Source organism: Mus caroli, chromosome 10 (genome assembly GCF_900094665.2).
Source record: "Mus caroli chromosome 10, CAROLI_EIJ_v1.1, whole genome shotgun sequence".
NCBI lineage: Eukaryota > Metazoa > Chordata > Mammalia > Rodentia > Muridae > Mus > Mus caroli.
In genome coordinates, this window is record NC_034579.1 from 75,047,729 (window position 1) to 75,063,449 (window position 15,721).

General features: G+C 53.4%; 1 protein-coding gene across 3 annotated transcripts; it reads right to left on the reverse strand.

The window, feature by feature from the left end:
* Window positions 1-1,125: 1,125 nt before the first annotated feature.
* On the reverse strand, window positions 1,126-13,932 carry Sgta (small glutamine rich tetratricopeptide repeat containing alpha). Of its 3 annotated transcripts, none has more exons than XM_029482585.1 (9): window positions 13,855-13,932; window positions 6,084-6,219; window positions 4,739-4,845; window positions 4,515-4,599; window positions 3,314-3,413; window positions 2,796-2,900; window positions 2,402-2,540; window positions 1,929-1,991; window positions 1,126-1,215 (listed from the first exon to the last, which is right to left on the reverse strand). In XM_029482585.1, the coding sequence occupies exons 2-9, from the start codon at window positions 6,181-6,183 to the stop codon at window positions 1,174-1,176; spliced, it is 741 nt and encodes a 246-aa protein (XP_029338445.1). In that variant the 5' UTR covers window positions 6,184-6,219; window positions 13,855-13,932; the 3' UTR covers window positions 1,126-1,173. The 3 variants fall into 3 exon arrangements, with proteins under 3 accessions (XP_029338445.1, XP_029338443.1, XP_029338444.1); XM_029482583.1 differs by having other exon boundaries at window positions 4,515-4,602; XM_029482584.1 differs by lacking the exon at window positions 13,855-13,932 and adding an exon at window positions 13,644-13,848 and having other exon boundaries at window positions 4,515-4,602.
* Window positions 13,933-15,721: the final 1,789 nt, after the last annotated feature.

A 15,721-nucleotide genomic window follows, 5' to 3' on the forward strand; every position in this document is an offset into this window, starting at 1 on the left:
CCCAGTGAGACAGAGCCGCCCCCAGTGAGACAGAGCCACACCCCAGTGAGACAGAGATGACCCCAGTGAGACAAAGCCGCCCCCAGTGAGACAGAGATGACCCCAGTGAGACAAAGCCACCCCCAGTGAGACAGAGCCGCCCCCAGTGAGACAGAGATGACCCCAGTGAGACAAAGCCGCCCCCAGTGAGACAGAGCTGAGCCTAGAAAGACAGAGCTGCCCTGGTTCAGCAGGAGCTGCCTGCCCCAGAGTTCCCAATCTGGGAACAAGGCTAACGCCACCACATTCACAGTAGTCAGGACAAACAGCTCATGACACACTGAAATATTACACATCCCTGAGCAGGAACATGGCTCTGACACACACTGTAACACAAAGGGACACCAAGAATGCTGTGTCAATGTGAGAGCCAGACCCAAAATGCCTGCCTATGATGAGAAATGTCCACAACAGGACACTATAAAGACAGAACATAAACATGGGGAGAGGACTGGATAATGGCTCATGGAGACAGAAGGCTCTCAAGACAGTAGTGGCAGTTGCATGTGTGACACTGTGGCCTAAGTGACTTCATCCAACACTCTTGAGTTCAAGGTCAGCTTGGTCTACACAGAGTTCTGCCAGTTGTAGGTACATGGTGGGACCCTACCTCAAAACGTTAATATTAAAAAAAACTTTGGCTTTCTTTCATCAAAATAAATTTTAAAATAAGAATTAATTAATAAGCCGGGCGGTGGTGGCGCACGCCTTTAATCCCAGCACTTGGGAGGCAGAGGCAGGCGGATTTCTGAGTTCGAGGCCAGCCTGGTCTACAAAGTGAGTTCCAGGACAGCCAGGGCTATACAGAGAAACCCTGTCTCGAAAAACAAAAAAAACAACAACAACAACAACAAAAGAATTAATTAATAAGTAAATAGAGAATGGTTCCACAGTTACAGCTCTGGCTGCTCTCAGGAAAGACCAGGTTCACATGCCCTACAGAGCGGCCACAGCCATCTAACTCCACCTCCAGAGGACCTGATGCTCCCATCTGGCCATATTGGGCACTGCACACACACAGTGCACAGACTTACACACACACAAAACATCCACACACAAAGTAAAAGTTAAAAGAAACAGACGAATGTCCCTGTCTCTTGTGTTCTAGGTACAGAAGGAACAGAGCAGGGTCACTTACAGCTGCTGTAGCTGGGGGCTGTTCATTAAGCTTGAAGCCTAAAGAGAACAGAAGGCACAGGTGTCAGGAACCTCCCTGAGGCAGAAACACAGACAGACAGACAGACACACACACGCTGGGCAGCTGTGCCCTCTACTCTTATTGGCTCTCCCGGACACTAGCTCCTCCTCTGCAATGCTGAGGTGGGCTCTGGTCCTCACACTCTACATACAGGACACCAGAGCCGTGCCCAAGTCCCTGCTGTGTCAGACAGGTCAGTATACAACCCAGACTGGCCTGAACTGGCCAACCTGTCTCCATGCCCCAGTGCCCCTCAGGCCTGTACCACCATGCCTAGCTGAATTCAGCCTTGCAAACAGCCAAGTTTGCAACCCTGGAAGCCCCTGGACTGCACAAATGATGCTTCAGGCACACACAGAGAAGGCCCCATGTAGTCACACCCCACTCCTAAGGGTGTGCCCATAAAGCTGTCTCTGTTAGCCCTGCTGCAGAAATAACACATTCAGCAAGGACGTTCAACCAGCCCTGACTAGCTGATGCTGCGGAGACCACAGTGCAGAGAGCATGCTGAGACAGCCAGTAATGGCCTCACACAGCTGTGGCCTTGCAGGGACCCCAGCAGGAGTGCTGTGCCACAAGCATGCTCACTCCCTGTGGGCCCTGGATGTTCTCATTAGATGCCTCACCAGGAGGCAGACTTGTGGCAGGGATCCTGGCATGGGTGGCAAGGGAGATGATGGGGTGCGCCTACCATGGTGATGAAGTGTGGGTTGTTCAGCAGGCCAGCGATGTCTAAGCTGCCCACGCCGCCCGTCTGCAGGAGAAGTATTGGTTAGTGGCATCTGGAGCCAGGCTGGCCACTCCGGGGGAAGACATCTGGCTGCCCTTAGGAAGCCCTACACTCCCCAGGGAGGGTGCTGCCAGGAGGGCCCAACAACCCGCCTGTCACTGTGACCACACTGGGCAGCCAGCATCACGTCTGTGGCCGTCATACTTATTACCACTTCACAGACCACAGAAGGTCCCTGCTGCGTGTCCCCAGCTCCGTGGGTGACCCACATGGCTCAGTGCTCTGCCCTGCATCTGAGGACCCAGCATTAGCCTCTGAGCATCATCCTTGCATGTACTTCTAACCACAGCATCCCAGGTACCCTCTCCAGCCTCCTCTCAGAGCAGGGGCTCCAGCCTGGCCTCCCGTCACCCCCTCCTGAGAAATGGGCTCACAGGGCTTGGCGCCTCCCGTAACTTCAGCTCTGCAATCTTGAGGTTGGACTTGTATGTGTCGTTGTCAGGGTCCAGCTCCAGGGCCTTCTTGTAGTACGCCACAGCCTCTGCATGCTTGTTCAGGCTGGACAGCGCAAGGCTGGGAACAAGAGTTGTGCCAGGGGAGCCATGATGCGAGCTGGATGGGACCTAGTGCCAACCCACCCTGTCCAGGCTGGGGAAAACAATGAAGTCACATAGGAGGACAGAAAGCCACACAGACAGGAGGAGGGTCCACGCAGGTCACATGGGAGGACAGAGAGCCACACCAGGGAAGGACCCCATACAGGCAGGGGAAACAGCCCCACGCAGGTCTGAGGACACAGTGTGGCTCACAGTAGATCGCTGCACTCACCCCATGCGGCCATAGGCCTTGCTATACCCAGGGTCGATGCCAATGGCGCGCTCGCAGTCCTGGACGGCCCCCACGTAGTTCCCCAGCTTGCTGTAGGCCGCAGCTCTGGGGAGAGGAAGCTGTCAGTCGGGGACTCCCAGGCCCTCCACAGGAGGCCTCTCCAGGAGCTGGTCTGTAGCAGAAGGTGGGTACTGTAGCCCACTACACCAGGACCAGAGGCTCACAGCCCACACGGGCCTTGGCAGGTGTGTAGGACTCTGTGAAACCCTGCCTCTTACACCAAAGCAAGCTGAAGGACATGACAGCAACTGAAGAGCAGCCTGCATGCCAACCAGAGGACAGTGCATCTGCGCTGTCCATTTGTCCGCTGGGCAGGGCTGACTACACAGCTCAGGGTCCTATGTGAGCACCATGCCACACCTGACCTCTGCTCTTCAGGCAGAGCCACACGCATGCAGCTCACCATGCACAGTCCCCACCCCACCCCATCTCCTCCATGCCCTCCGTCCCACCCACACCTGTTACAGAAGTAGACAGCATTGGCAGGGTTGAGCTCAATAGCCTTGCCGTAGAGGTGCACAGCTGCTTCGAAGTTCTCCAGCTTCATCTGCTCATTACCTGCAGGGGGAGAGAGAGAGGCAGAGGAGCCCAGGCTGGCCCATGCTGGCCCATGCTGCCCATTAACACCTATCTCCTCTAGTCTAAGATTCCCAAAGGAAGATCTGATCCTTAGGTCACACTGGGACTTTTTTCCTTCAGGTGAGGGGTCATGCATCCTAGGCTGTCCTCAAACTTATGATGTAACCAGCTCTTGACCCTCCCTGCCTCTACCTCTCCCATGTGGGGACAACAGATGTGACATAAGCCTGGTGAATGTGGTATTGGGGACAGATGCCAGCTTTGTGTGTGCCAGATGCATGGTGGCAGAGCAGGGTCCATGGTGGTCCACTGCTGCATCCGGTGACAATAACAAGAATCCAGCTTGCACAAGCTTGTTTTCCAGCCAAACACATCCCATGCAGAGCCATGGACAGGGAGGGTCAGCCTGGGTTAAATGCCAAGACCACCTGCCTTCTGGGAGCCACACGTAGCCTGCAATCAAGGCCAGGAGTCTGCCTGAGTGCATGGGTTGGGTGTTTCCTGAGCTGTGTCATCCACACAGGCTCTGAAGCTTTATTTTCCTCCGCTTTGGTGTTTTTTGAGACAGGGTCTCACTATGTCGTCTTTCCTGTCCTCAATCTCACAGAGACTCATCTGCTTATGCCTCCCAAGTGCTGAGATTAAAGGTTCGAGCCACCAAACCAGGATCTTTTAATTTTTTAAAATATCTTTTTTGTTTTGTTTTGGGGACAAAGTTTTATGATGTAGTTCTGGGTGGCTTAAATGTACCACGTGGACTGGGCTTGTCTTGAACTCACAGAGATTTGCCTAAGTCTGCCACTTTAAAGCATAAATATCTATTATTCTGAGTGGGGGATGTATATGTGTGTGTGTGTGTGTAGGCGCAGTGCCCACAGACACCAAAAGAGGGCACTGGATGCCCCAAACCTGGGCTTAGAACCAGCCATGAGCTAGCTGCCTGAGAGTACAGGAAGCCTCTAACTGCCACACCATCTCTCCAGCTCCCCAGCCCTGCCCCCACCAATGGGACCTGGTTGACCTGGGCTGCATCCCTACAGCACTTTGCACAGGCCCCATGGGGACATCTGTCTCCCTCACCTTCCGTTTTGAGGCGCTCTGCCTCAGCTGAGTCCTCCTCAGAGGGTGGTGTCCTGTCGGGGGCCCGCGAGTCCTGTGGCATCTCCTGCTGAGGGTGAAACAATCCCACTGTATCCTGCCACACCTGCCCTTGCAGGATGCCACACAGCTCAGAGCGCTGTCAAGCCTCAGCACAGGACAGCACACTGTCATCGTGGGCACAGTCAAGGGAAGCCCAGGCTCACCTTGCTGGAAGTGGCTGCTTCAAATATCTCTGGCAGGGTCTGAGGGAGAGCAAGGTCACTGTCCTCCAGCGTCACACCAAAGGCTGTCTCCAGACACTGGATGGCAACTGTGCAGGATATGAGATAAGCCAGCCTCACTGGAGCCCATAGGAAGCTCTGACATCTTCCATTTTTCTTGCGATAGACTCTCATGTAGCCCAGGGTACCCTTGAACTCTACACAGGCAAGCATGTCCCAGAAACCCTGATCCACCTGCACCCACTTTCTGGGTGCAGGGATAAAAGGTGAGCACTACCATACCTGGTTTGAGCCGAGACTTCACATGAGCTGGGCAAGTGCTCTTCCCAGCAGGCCCCAGCACAGCCCTAGTGAGTCTCCAAACGCCGTAACACCTGGCCCTGTACCTCAGTCCTTCTCAGTCAGCCTCTCAAGACACACATGCTCACTGGTCTTCCCCTGCTACGCTGACAGTAAGAGGCGGGCACATGGGGCCTGAGGTGGTGTGCCCTTTGGGGTCACAATGCAGGAGTTGGCTCTGACCTGGACTATCAGCACAAGCCACTGTGGAGAGGTTAGTGTTCCTGGGGCCTGGGGCAGCCTCCTTTCTGCGAACTGGTATCCACACTGTGGATCTGCAATTCCTGGAGACAAACTGCCAGGCTGAAGGAAAGCTGGCTACGACAGGAAGCAAATAACTCAAGCTTCCAGAAGCCTCTTAAACAGACCAGATGTAGCAGGCCCCTCACACACATAAGCAGGAAGGACGGCTCTCAGCTTCAGAAGTGTGGAGTTTCGAGAAAGGCCTTTGAGACCTGCCCCAATGCCTGTAGGCTGTGGGCTGTGCTCTAGGGTTGGGTTTGGGAGCTGCCACCAAGGCAGGGGCGGGCTCTGGGGGACAGTTGTCTTTGAGTGGTTTCTGCTCCTGTAAGTGGCCCAATAGACTCACTGGCTGACCAAGCTGGGCTTTGGTGCTGTCTGTTTTGGTTTATCCCCAGCTGAGGCAAACCCATTTGTCACATCTCCCCAGGAATTGTGCTACACAGTGAGGGAGGTACGAACTGCGCACAGGAACTACTGTCCTGTGAGACACCGTGTCACAGGCACACCAGGGGCCGAAGAGCATGAGACCGCTCCTCCACTGCCAACAGGAAACTGGAGACTCAGTCCACAGCCAAAAATAAGCAGCAAGGGGAGTGAGGGCACCAGTGGGGTGTTGGGTACCAGCTACTTCCATGAGCCAAGGAAGCGTACAGATGCCCAGGCTGGGCATGCAGGCCACCTGCCTCCTGCGTCTGTGACATCCTGAGCCCTAGCAGAGGCTGGCAGGGCAGCAGCCTACACTCACCCTCTAGGCTCTCCTGGGCGTCACACGAGAGCCCACCGTGCCGCAACTGTCCATGGAGGAACTGGATGATGGCATAGGCCAGGCGCTTCCTGTTGTCCATCTCGAGACTGGTGAGGTGACACTGCTTGCTCAGGATCTGTGGGGACAGCCCAAAGTGCCAGATGAAGAGCCAGAGATAGAGGACCCCTTGACTCATGGGTCCCAGACCCGACCACTACCAGAGTCCAGTAGAACTGTTCCAGTGTCAGGGCCACCGCAGTGCAGAGCCTTCCTTCCTCCCCCCGGGATAGGTGGGGATAGCCTGGGCATGGAGCCACAGACCTGTTTGCCACAGTGCTAGGGAGGAGGGCATGCCTTGAGCTGACAGTGTTGCCTAGGGGCACTCTTTCCTCAATTTACCCTTTTGCAGCATACCAGCCAGTCAGTGCCCCAGCACATGATGAGCAGGGCTATGTTCTGGGATCCCAAGGTTTTGAGGACACCAGCTCCTCGATCCACCCTAGACCCAAAGCTTGGAGGTGCTGCAGCTCACAGCCCTGGTCTGCAAGGTGCACTATGTGGTGACACAAGGACAGTTCTGGACTCCAGAGGGACAGTTGAAGGTGGCTCTCCTGACCACGTCAGAGTGATTTCAGCCCAGGGAACTTTCAGAGGCAGCAGGTGAGCCAGCAGAGAGTGGGCACAGTGTCAAGGTCACATCCCTGAGCCTCAGAGGGAGCCATGAGGGGTGGGCTGGCACTCTCAAGAGTGTGTTTGGACCCCTGTACAACAGCAGACACCACAGGACAGAGTCAAGAGAAGGCCGAACCATGCCAGTTCAGGTTCGTGGCCTCTTTAGTCAGGACAGAAGAAACTGGCCTCCAGTTTTGGCACCTAGCATGCAGTCACATGACAGCCACACAGTCCTGCATGTAATGGAGAGGCCAGCATGGGTCTAGGTCACAAACCACAGGCCAACAGTGAGAGGCTGTGGACCTCTGCTCCTCGCCAGAGCCCAGTTGTAGCGCCTGTGAAGTAGAGTTGACGAACTTCACAGCCACCCAAGGGGACAGCCCAGCTCAGCACCCCATCCTGAGTGCCCCTGGAGGCCCGTGAGGCCCGCAGAGTTCACAGGTGCTGGGTAAGGTTCTGGAGTGGAGGTGGTGATGTGGGGCACATCTTTCCGTGTCCCCTGCTCCCTGTGCCTGTCCCTCCCCCATGCATGGCAGGCCACTTCTGCCATGCCCTTTGTCCTGAGCACACTGGAATGGAGGAGTTGTGGTGGGGTGTTGGCCAATCACCAATAGACATGCTTGTGTGACCCAGGCACCCTGGCGTGAGGACATGCATGCCAACTGCACCAGTTACTACCGCTTTGCCATACTTTCAGCCCCTCACCTAGCACCTGAGAACATTCTAGAAAGCAGCCTTGGACCAATACCTGAGAGGAGCAGAATCCGATCTCAAGCTAACACACATTAAGAAAGCATTATGGGGGGCGATGCTCCCAGGCTGGTACCCACGGCCGTGGAGCCCACAAGCAGACCACATCACCTGCCACACAGTGTCCCCTAAGCTTCTTAACAGAGACCCCGAGCCCCAGAGGCCTTTGGAGACAGAGCCTTCACAGAGGTGACCAGATGGGTCCTGATTCAAGTTAACACACAAAAAGGAAAAATTTGGATGGGCACTGGCACAGGCCTATGATCCCTGGTCCTCAGGTGGCTGAGGCAGGAGAATAATGCTGAGTTCAAGGTCAGTCTGAGTTGACCAGTAAGGACTGGCATTGTGTGTGCTAGTGCACATCTATTCCCAGCACTGGGGAGGCCAAGGCAAGCAGACTACTGGGAGTCAGAGGCCAGCCACAGCTACACAGGGGAAGACCCTGGCTCATGATAAGTAGGCAGGTACAGGGGCGAGAGTGGGGAAGGGCTCAGAGGCTAAGCTGCCCCTGCAGAGGATCTGCACTGCCAGTTCCTAGCACCCTCTGCTCTAGATACAGGCACACAGATAAACAAGCTTTGAAATCCAGCAGAGGTCACGGGGTGCTGTTCAGTCCCTAGTTCTTGTCTAGCATGTACCAACTTTGGGACCCTATCCTTAAAACATACTATGATGAAGATATTTGAAACCCTCTCCCATGGGGACCACTGTATGGAGACACAGATGTGGTGGGCCTGCAATAGCTGTTCCCCTCAGAAGCACCCACCCAGGCTCTGAGATTGCAAGAGTGAACTCTGTTCTTCCACCCAGAGGACCCTCCATCCTCCCGCCAGCACCAAGGGGCAACTGCTCTATGTAGTACAGCTGGCTCAGACCTGGCCTCAGGATCCCGTTGTAAGGACAGATGGACTACTAGGGACACAACCCAGGATCAAATGATGATAGTGGGCTGAAGTCAGAGGCCAAAGCTGGACCTTCAGCTCCTCCGAAAGGAACCCTCCCCACATGAGCATCCACTGGTCATGAGCCTGCCAGGCATGCCGGACCCATCATCCTAGCACTCTGGAGCTGAGGCAGGGGGACAACAAGCTCTAGGCTGGCCTGGGCTATGGTGAAACCTTAACTAAACAAATAAATGAATAAAAATAGGACCGGCGGGCCAGAAAGGTGGCTTACTGGGTAAGCGAGCTTGCCCCATCCCTGGGTCCCACATGGAGGAAAGAGCTGACTCCTGAGCTGTCCTCTGACCATCACACGGACAGCAACACAGCACCTACACATGCACACAAACGGAAATAACTAGTGCTGGAAGATGGCTTAGAGAGCACAGTGCTTGCTCTGCAAACATGAGGACCTGAGTTCAAATCCCTAGCACCGATGTATGATGTATGAAGCTAGGCACGGTGATACACTCTAACCCAGGGCTGGGTGGAGACAGGGAACCCTGGGTGATGTCTGAGCAGGGAGCTCCTGGTCTGGAGTGGGCTAAGATGAGGGAATGCATGCCCCATCAGAGAACATCCATCCTCCATGGAGGGCGTGGAGGTCCTCGGGAAAGGGGTGGAACTTGCTGTTGCAGTACCAGACCTAATGTGTGGGTCCTCAGTGACAGCACGGGTTTCTGGGCCAGCTACTGACGGGCACTGTCACCACTCAAAATGGAACAGTGGCCCTGACAAGACCCCACCCCACCCAGCTGTGAACGACTGACACTTGGGGCATGAATCGCCTCCCCTGGGGGTGTCCAGCAACCGACATCCATTGACCCCCCTCTGTGGTCATGAGGCCCCAGTTCTCACACCCTGGGCCTGCGGGGTTTGGGAAGGTTCTGGCTAAGGGACAAGACTCTCAAAGGCCTATTATCTCAGAACAGTGTGGGCTTTATGAGTGTAGCTGCCCACCAGCCAGGCATGGTCTGGTCTGTGGGGCACAGGGGTGAGGGGGCAGCAGGACCAGGTCCCAGAGTTCTCCTATATAGGAGGAAACTTAGCCCCTCACAGCTGTCTGCACACCGCTTTCACCCTTCCACTCTTTCTGACATAATGTGGCCACCCAGCCTCAAATTCACTGCCCTTGTCTCAATCAAACCCCAAACCCTGGGACAGGTGAGGTGGCCAAGTGGGTAACTGACCCTGCTAGGCAGGTGGAAGGCCCTGACTCAGGCCCCCAGTACCCACCCTATACACTGGCTGTGGTTGTATGAACAGATCAGTAACCTTGGTGCCAGGTGCATGAGTGGAGACAGGAGGATGGCTGGGTTTTGCTGGCCACCAACCTAGTTCCAGGGACAGAGGTGCCCTGCCTGAAGGGAAAGGCTGAAAAAGTCTGAGGTTAGCCCGTTCAACAAATCAAGTTCCATCCCAGCTTATGCAAGTCCAAACCCAACCCAGCACAGCTCATGAGTGTCCCTCCCTAGGCCTGTGGCAGCTCACGGGTGTCCTTCCCTAGGCCTGTGACAGCTCACGAGTGTCCTTCCCTAGCCCCCTGTCCAGGACAAAGTTGATAAAAAGACAAGTGAGACCACAAAATGAAGGGCTTCACCCCAGAGACTCTGCAGGCCCCGCCTTGCCTATCTAGGCCCACCCAGCCTCCTTCCATACACAGCAACTCCCCAAACCGCAGTCCGTATCCACCTGCAAGGCAAGCAGATGTCACAGCACACAGTCCTCAAAGACCTTGGCAGACCCTACACGTGCACCTGCATGGGGACAGAGGGAGCGGGCACTCCAAACTCCCCAAAGTTTTAGGCTGGCCTCCTCCTTGCACAGCAGATTGAAAACCTGAGAGCTCTACCCCCAGCCCTATCCTGCTCCCAAACCTTGAGAGAGCCTCAGGCCTCATCTCAGTCTGTGAAACCCAGAGCATTCTAGACAGTCACCTCCTGAGCCTGAGCCCCAGGTGCCATCCACAGCACAGTGGTGGCAGAGCCAAGCTGAGAAGGTGGGCCTCTAAGCCATGAGAAGTCTCTTGGGGAACACAGCCCCACTCCTTATAAAAACCTAACAGAGCAGGGGCTGAGGCTTAGGCACTCAAGGATGCTGCTGGAAGTTAAAAGCCAGCCGGGGCTGCAGACTGAGTTTGTCTCAGAAAACAGAGCAGGTGGTAGGGACAGCTCACTGCTTAGGAGCACTGCTGCTTTGCCAGAGGGCCGGGTTCAGTTTCCCAGCACCTAGATGAGGTGTCATCTAGATATAACTACTCATAGCCACCTGAACTCCAGTTCCAGAGGACCCACACCCTTTTCTGGCCTCCATAGGCTCTGTGTGCACATGCATGCATTCGCTCACGCACACATACAAAATCAAGAATAAATCTTAAAACAAAACAAAAATAAATATATAGAAGCAGAGCATGCCTACACACTTGTCATCCCAGCACTCGGGAGGACTAGGAGTTCAGGGCTAACCTCAGCTACAGAGTCGGAGGGCAGCCTGGAGTACATGAGCCCCTGCATGAAACAGAAAGATGTAGGACTGATTCCCACAGAGACTCTCGCTCACAGGGCGGTAGGTATGTGACGTGGGCTGGAGGTGACAGCTGGGAGTCACACTCTCTGCCAGGAAGCACTATGATAAACCCTTGGCCTAAATCCTCGGTACGACCAGAACTTCCTAGATACACACTCAGGAGTGCAGGATCACTTCAGGGCATGCTCTTGACAGCACCCTCCAAGCCCAGCCAGGCCTGAGCATTGGCTACCACCCAGCACGTGGGAGACCGAAGCAGGAGGACGGCCACCAGTATAAAGGTGGCCTGGGCTGCAGACTGGCTCTGCCTGTTCCCTCCAACCTCTCAACTTCTCTGGAGGTCAGTGTGGCAAGTGCCAGGCTCGGCCACAGAGTCCAGCTCTGTGCTGAGGACTCCAGTGTAGCTGCCTGGGCCAAGTCCCAGTGGGTGGAGTGTCACTCAGCACACAGGAAGCCCTGGGATGCAGGAGGCACCGTCTCAAAACGAAACACCAAGAAGGCTTGGAGTAGTTCATTGTGGTGCCAATACCTTGTCATGAAGTACTGGCTGGGACCTCAGACAGCAGCCCCAGGTACATCATCCAGTAGGCAATCCCTTACCCCGAGAAATGGGATGACACACAACCTTGGGACCCATACAACCTATACAGAGCCCTCAGCGGTGAGGAGCCACTGGGCTTGGATTCCATTTTAACACCAGAGCCCAATATGCACGGCTGGCTAGCCTCAAACTTAAGGCAATCCTCCCGTGTCTGCCTCTGGAGTGCTAGAATTACAGGTATGCTTCATTATGGGCTACCAGTAGCATCAATGTGTGTGTGTATTTGTGTGTGTCTATGTGAATATGTGTCTATGTGAGTATGTGGTGTGTGTATGTGTGTGTGGTGTGTGTCTGTGATGTTTGTGTGTGTATTTGAGTGTGTCAGGTGTCTGTGTGTGTATATGTGAGTGTGTGGTGTAGTATATATATATGTGTGCAGTGTGTGTGTGTGTGTCCATACACATGTGGAAACTAGAGGTAGATCAAGCCTGGGTATACTCCCTCCAGGCAGCATGTCATGTTTTAGAGGCAGTGTCTGTCCCTGGGACACGGAGCTGATGTTGGGACTAGGCAGGCTATCCAGAGAGCCCGGGATCTGCATATCTTGTGCCTTCCCCGCACTGAAATTACAAGTGCCCCCAATGCTCTTGCTCGGCTTTTTCCATGGGGAATCCACAGGGAATTGAACTCAGACCCTCGTGCCAAGCACGTTGCTCACTGAGTTGTTTCCCCAACAGAAGCACTGTTCTGTGGGCAACATTCCTGACCCCAATCCAGTGTCAGTGTCACATCAGAAGCCCCTTCAGTCACACCGATCACAAACATCCCCATACACTGTCCCTGTGGACGAGAATGACCAATAAAAGGAAAGACTGATCGAATAAATGACCACAGAGGGACAAAACAGGAAAGTCATCTCAATCAACTGGTGGGGAACGTGTGCCGTCACCAGCCACCGCAGAGGTTAACAGACCTCTGCTAATGGACCTTAGGACAATTAATGTCCAGGTAACAGACACAGAGACATAACAATTTCAACTGACTTTCTTTGTTTTTATTGTTGCTAACATTTCATTTTTGGTTTTGGTTTTTCAGGACAGGGTCTCACTGTGCAACCTGGCTGTCCTGGAACTCATTCTGTAGACCAGGCTGGCCTCGAACTCTGAGAGCTCCTCCTGCCTCTGCCTCCTGAGTGCTGGGATCAAAGTCAGACACCATCACAACCTGGCTTTTGAGACAAGAGGATTTCACCATGTAGCCCAACATAGCCTTGAACTTCACTACCACCCTCCCGCCTCAGCCTCCTAAAAGCTGGGATGACAGCCAGCAAGCCCAGCTTACAACTAAACGGGCCCAGACTGACATCCTTTTTAAGTTAATTATGATGCCAGATGAAGTGGTGGCACCTACAGTCCTGGCAGAGGTGGGCGCTGAGGTCAGCCTGGCTTACATAGTGAGTTCCAGGTCAGCCAGAGACAGATGAAGACTTTGTCTCAAAAAAAAAAAAAAAAAAAAACACCAAACTATTAATTATGTCTATTTCATTTTCAGACAGGGTCTCACGTTGTGGTCCAGCTACCTCCACTGTGTTAGGTGTCCAAGGCTGGGCCTGAACTCCCTCCCCGTGATCCAGCTGTCTCCCCCTCTCAAATGAAAGACTGGATTATAGGTTGTGGACCAAAGATCTAGGCTATTTGCTAGGGTCTTTGCTTTCGGTTGTTTCGTTTTCTGAGACAAAGTATGTAGTCCCTGCTAGCATGGAAGTCCCACGATACTCCTGCCTCTGCCCATGTGTCAGCACACCTGCCTTACCATTGTTTTAAGAAAACTCCTCCTCAGAGAGGACAAGCTATCTGCCCTAGCATGCACAGCTGGCCCTCTGCCCTTCAAACCCACACTCTACCTACCTTTGGCAGCGGAATCAAACACACCCTCCCAATGGGAAGGAGCACCCACAACTGCTCAGACGGTGGTGACAACGTCCATTGTACAGAAGAGGAAAACTGAGGCTGTGGGCAGGCAAGGGGCTAAGCAAGGTCACCAGGGTGAGGAATGGCAATGTAAGAGGGTCTTAGACCTTAGGGGCCCCGAGAAAACTGAGATCCGCCCCACACACACCTAAACGCTGACCTTTTTGTGAGAAAAAGCAACGAGGGGTGGGGGTGGGGGTGGGACGCTGTCGGCCTCAGTTTCCCCTCTGCGCCGCCCGCTCACGTGACCCCGAAGAGCGCAGAAGTCCGGATCACAAGACACCTTTGTCTCAGGGGCTCCCGAGCACCGCGAAGCTAAACCCACAGACCCCCGACGCCCATACGGGGCGCGGTGGAGCCCCCAGCCTCACCTCTCAGTCGACCGAAGACCCGACCCACCGACGGCTGCGCCTGCGCACCGCGGCGCAGCCAAGCTCCGCCCTCAGGACCAAGACGCCTGCGCAGAAAAAAAACCATTTCCTGTGTAGTTTTTCTTTTGCGCATGCGCCCAAGTGCACCCTTCGCTCTAAAACAGAAGTGACGTCACGTGAAGGGGGGGGTCACAAGGTGGTTGTTATGGAAACTGCCCTCTGGAGGCATCAGGAAAACCGGAAGTTAGTCTGACAGTCACCAAGCGAGTCAGGCCTAAAGCACGGTGGGGCGGCGGCGGACCCCAGAGGCACCAAGGCAGACCACGTGGTATGGAGTCTGTCACGTGATCTAGCTGCTTTCATCAAGACAAATCTGAATCAAAGCCACTAACTGGTGCTATGAAGTTTTTGGTTTTGTTTTCGGAATTTTTTTTTTCTTTTTCCTTTTTTTAAAATGACAATCTCACGAGCCCAGCCTGGCCCGGAACTGTTCATCCACTTCGCCCATCTTGGAAACTGGCATATCCCACTTTCTGTGAAAGCAGTGTGATTAACCACTAAACAATCTACTTCAGTTATTTTTATATTTAAAACCTATTTACAGACTTATCTTTTGCAGACCCCAACTTCTTTCTGATGCCTAAAAGAAAAACAAAGATTAGCAGCCAGACAGTGGTGGTGCTCGCCTTTAATCTCAGCACTGGAGAGGCGGGAGAATCGCAGTGAGTTTGAGGCAAGCCTAGTCTACAAAGCGAGTTCTAGGATAGCCAAAGCTACACAGAAAAACCTGTCTCAAAAAAATAAAAACAGGCCGGGCTTTAATCCCAGCACTCGGGAGGCAGAGGCAGGCGGATTTCTGAGTTCAAGGCCAGCCTGGTCTACAAAGTGAGTTCCAGGACAGCCAGGGCTACACAGAAACCCTGTCTCGAAAAACAAAAAAATAAATAAATAAATAAAAACAATTTATCTTTACTTTTGAATTATGTGGATGTCTTTGTGTGGGTGTCTGCATGGGAATACAGTGCCTATAAAAATCAGAAGAGGGCATGGAATCCCCAAGGCTAGAGTTGGGTGCAGTGCAATTCAGGCCCTCTGCAAAAGCTATATGCACTCTACTTTTTTATTTTCTTTGCGACAGGGTCTCATACCATAGGCAAGGCTGGGCTAAAACTGCACTACCCAGTTTGCTATATGTACTCTTAACCATTGAACGATCTCTCCTATTTTCATTTTACCATGTCTTACTATGTAGCTCAAGTTGACCTTAAACTTATGGAAATCCAGGTGGGCCATGGTGGCACAGGCCTTTAATCCCAGCGCACAGTAGGCAGAGGCAGGAGGATCTCTGTGAGTTCCAGGACAGCCAGGGCCACACAGAGAAACCCTGTCTTGGAAGCAGAAAAGAAAAGCAAGAACTCTGTCCATCCCCCTGCATCAGTGTCCAAGTGCTGATATGATATACTGTGATTCTGCCAATCCCCTGTACACACACCCCACCTTTGAGATGGTGTAGTTATAATTACCAAACTGAGTGTCCTGGGTTGGTTAGGGATGTGAGGTGTGTGATAAGTCAGGATAGAAAAGCTGTGAGGGACATAAGAGGAGAGAAGATGTTGCCACCTTCACAGGAACTGACGCCATTCTCTATCAGAGAATTCCAGGGCAATTACCAACTCTTTAAGACTTTTCTTCTTTCCAGAGTGAAAACATACTGTTTTCTAGAAATCTTGCCAAAAATTCCCTTTACAGGGAAAGGGTACAGACGTAATGAAACCCTCTTGCAACCTGTGATTTCTGATTTTTTTTTAAAATTTATTTATTATATGTTAGTACACTGTAGCTGTCTTCAGACACTCCAGAAGAGGGC

Bases quoted from the DNA above. Each gene is read 5' to 3' on its own strand.
- Sgta (XM_029482583.1), bottom strand. From the start codon at position 6,183: ATGGACAACAGGAAGCGCCTGGCCTATGCCATCATCCAGTTCCTCCAT. The intron at 3,414-4,514 runs GTGAGGGAGACA...CTCCCCCTGCAG, and splicing joins AGAGCGCCTCAAAACGGAAG to GTAATGAGCAGATGAAGCTG. The intron at 1,216-1,928 runs GTAGGCGCACCC...TGTTCTCTTTAG, and splicing joins ACCCACACTTCATCACCATG to GCTTCAAGCTTAATGAACAG.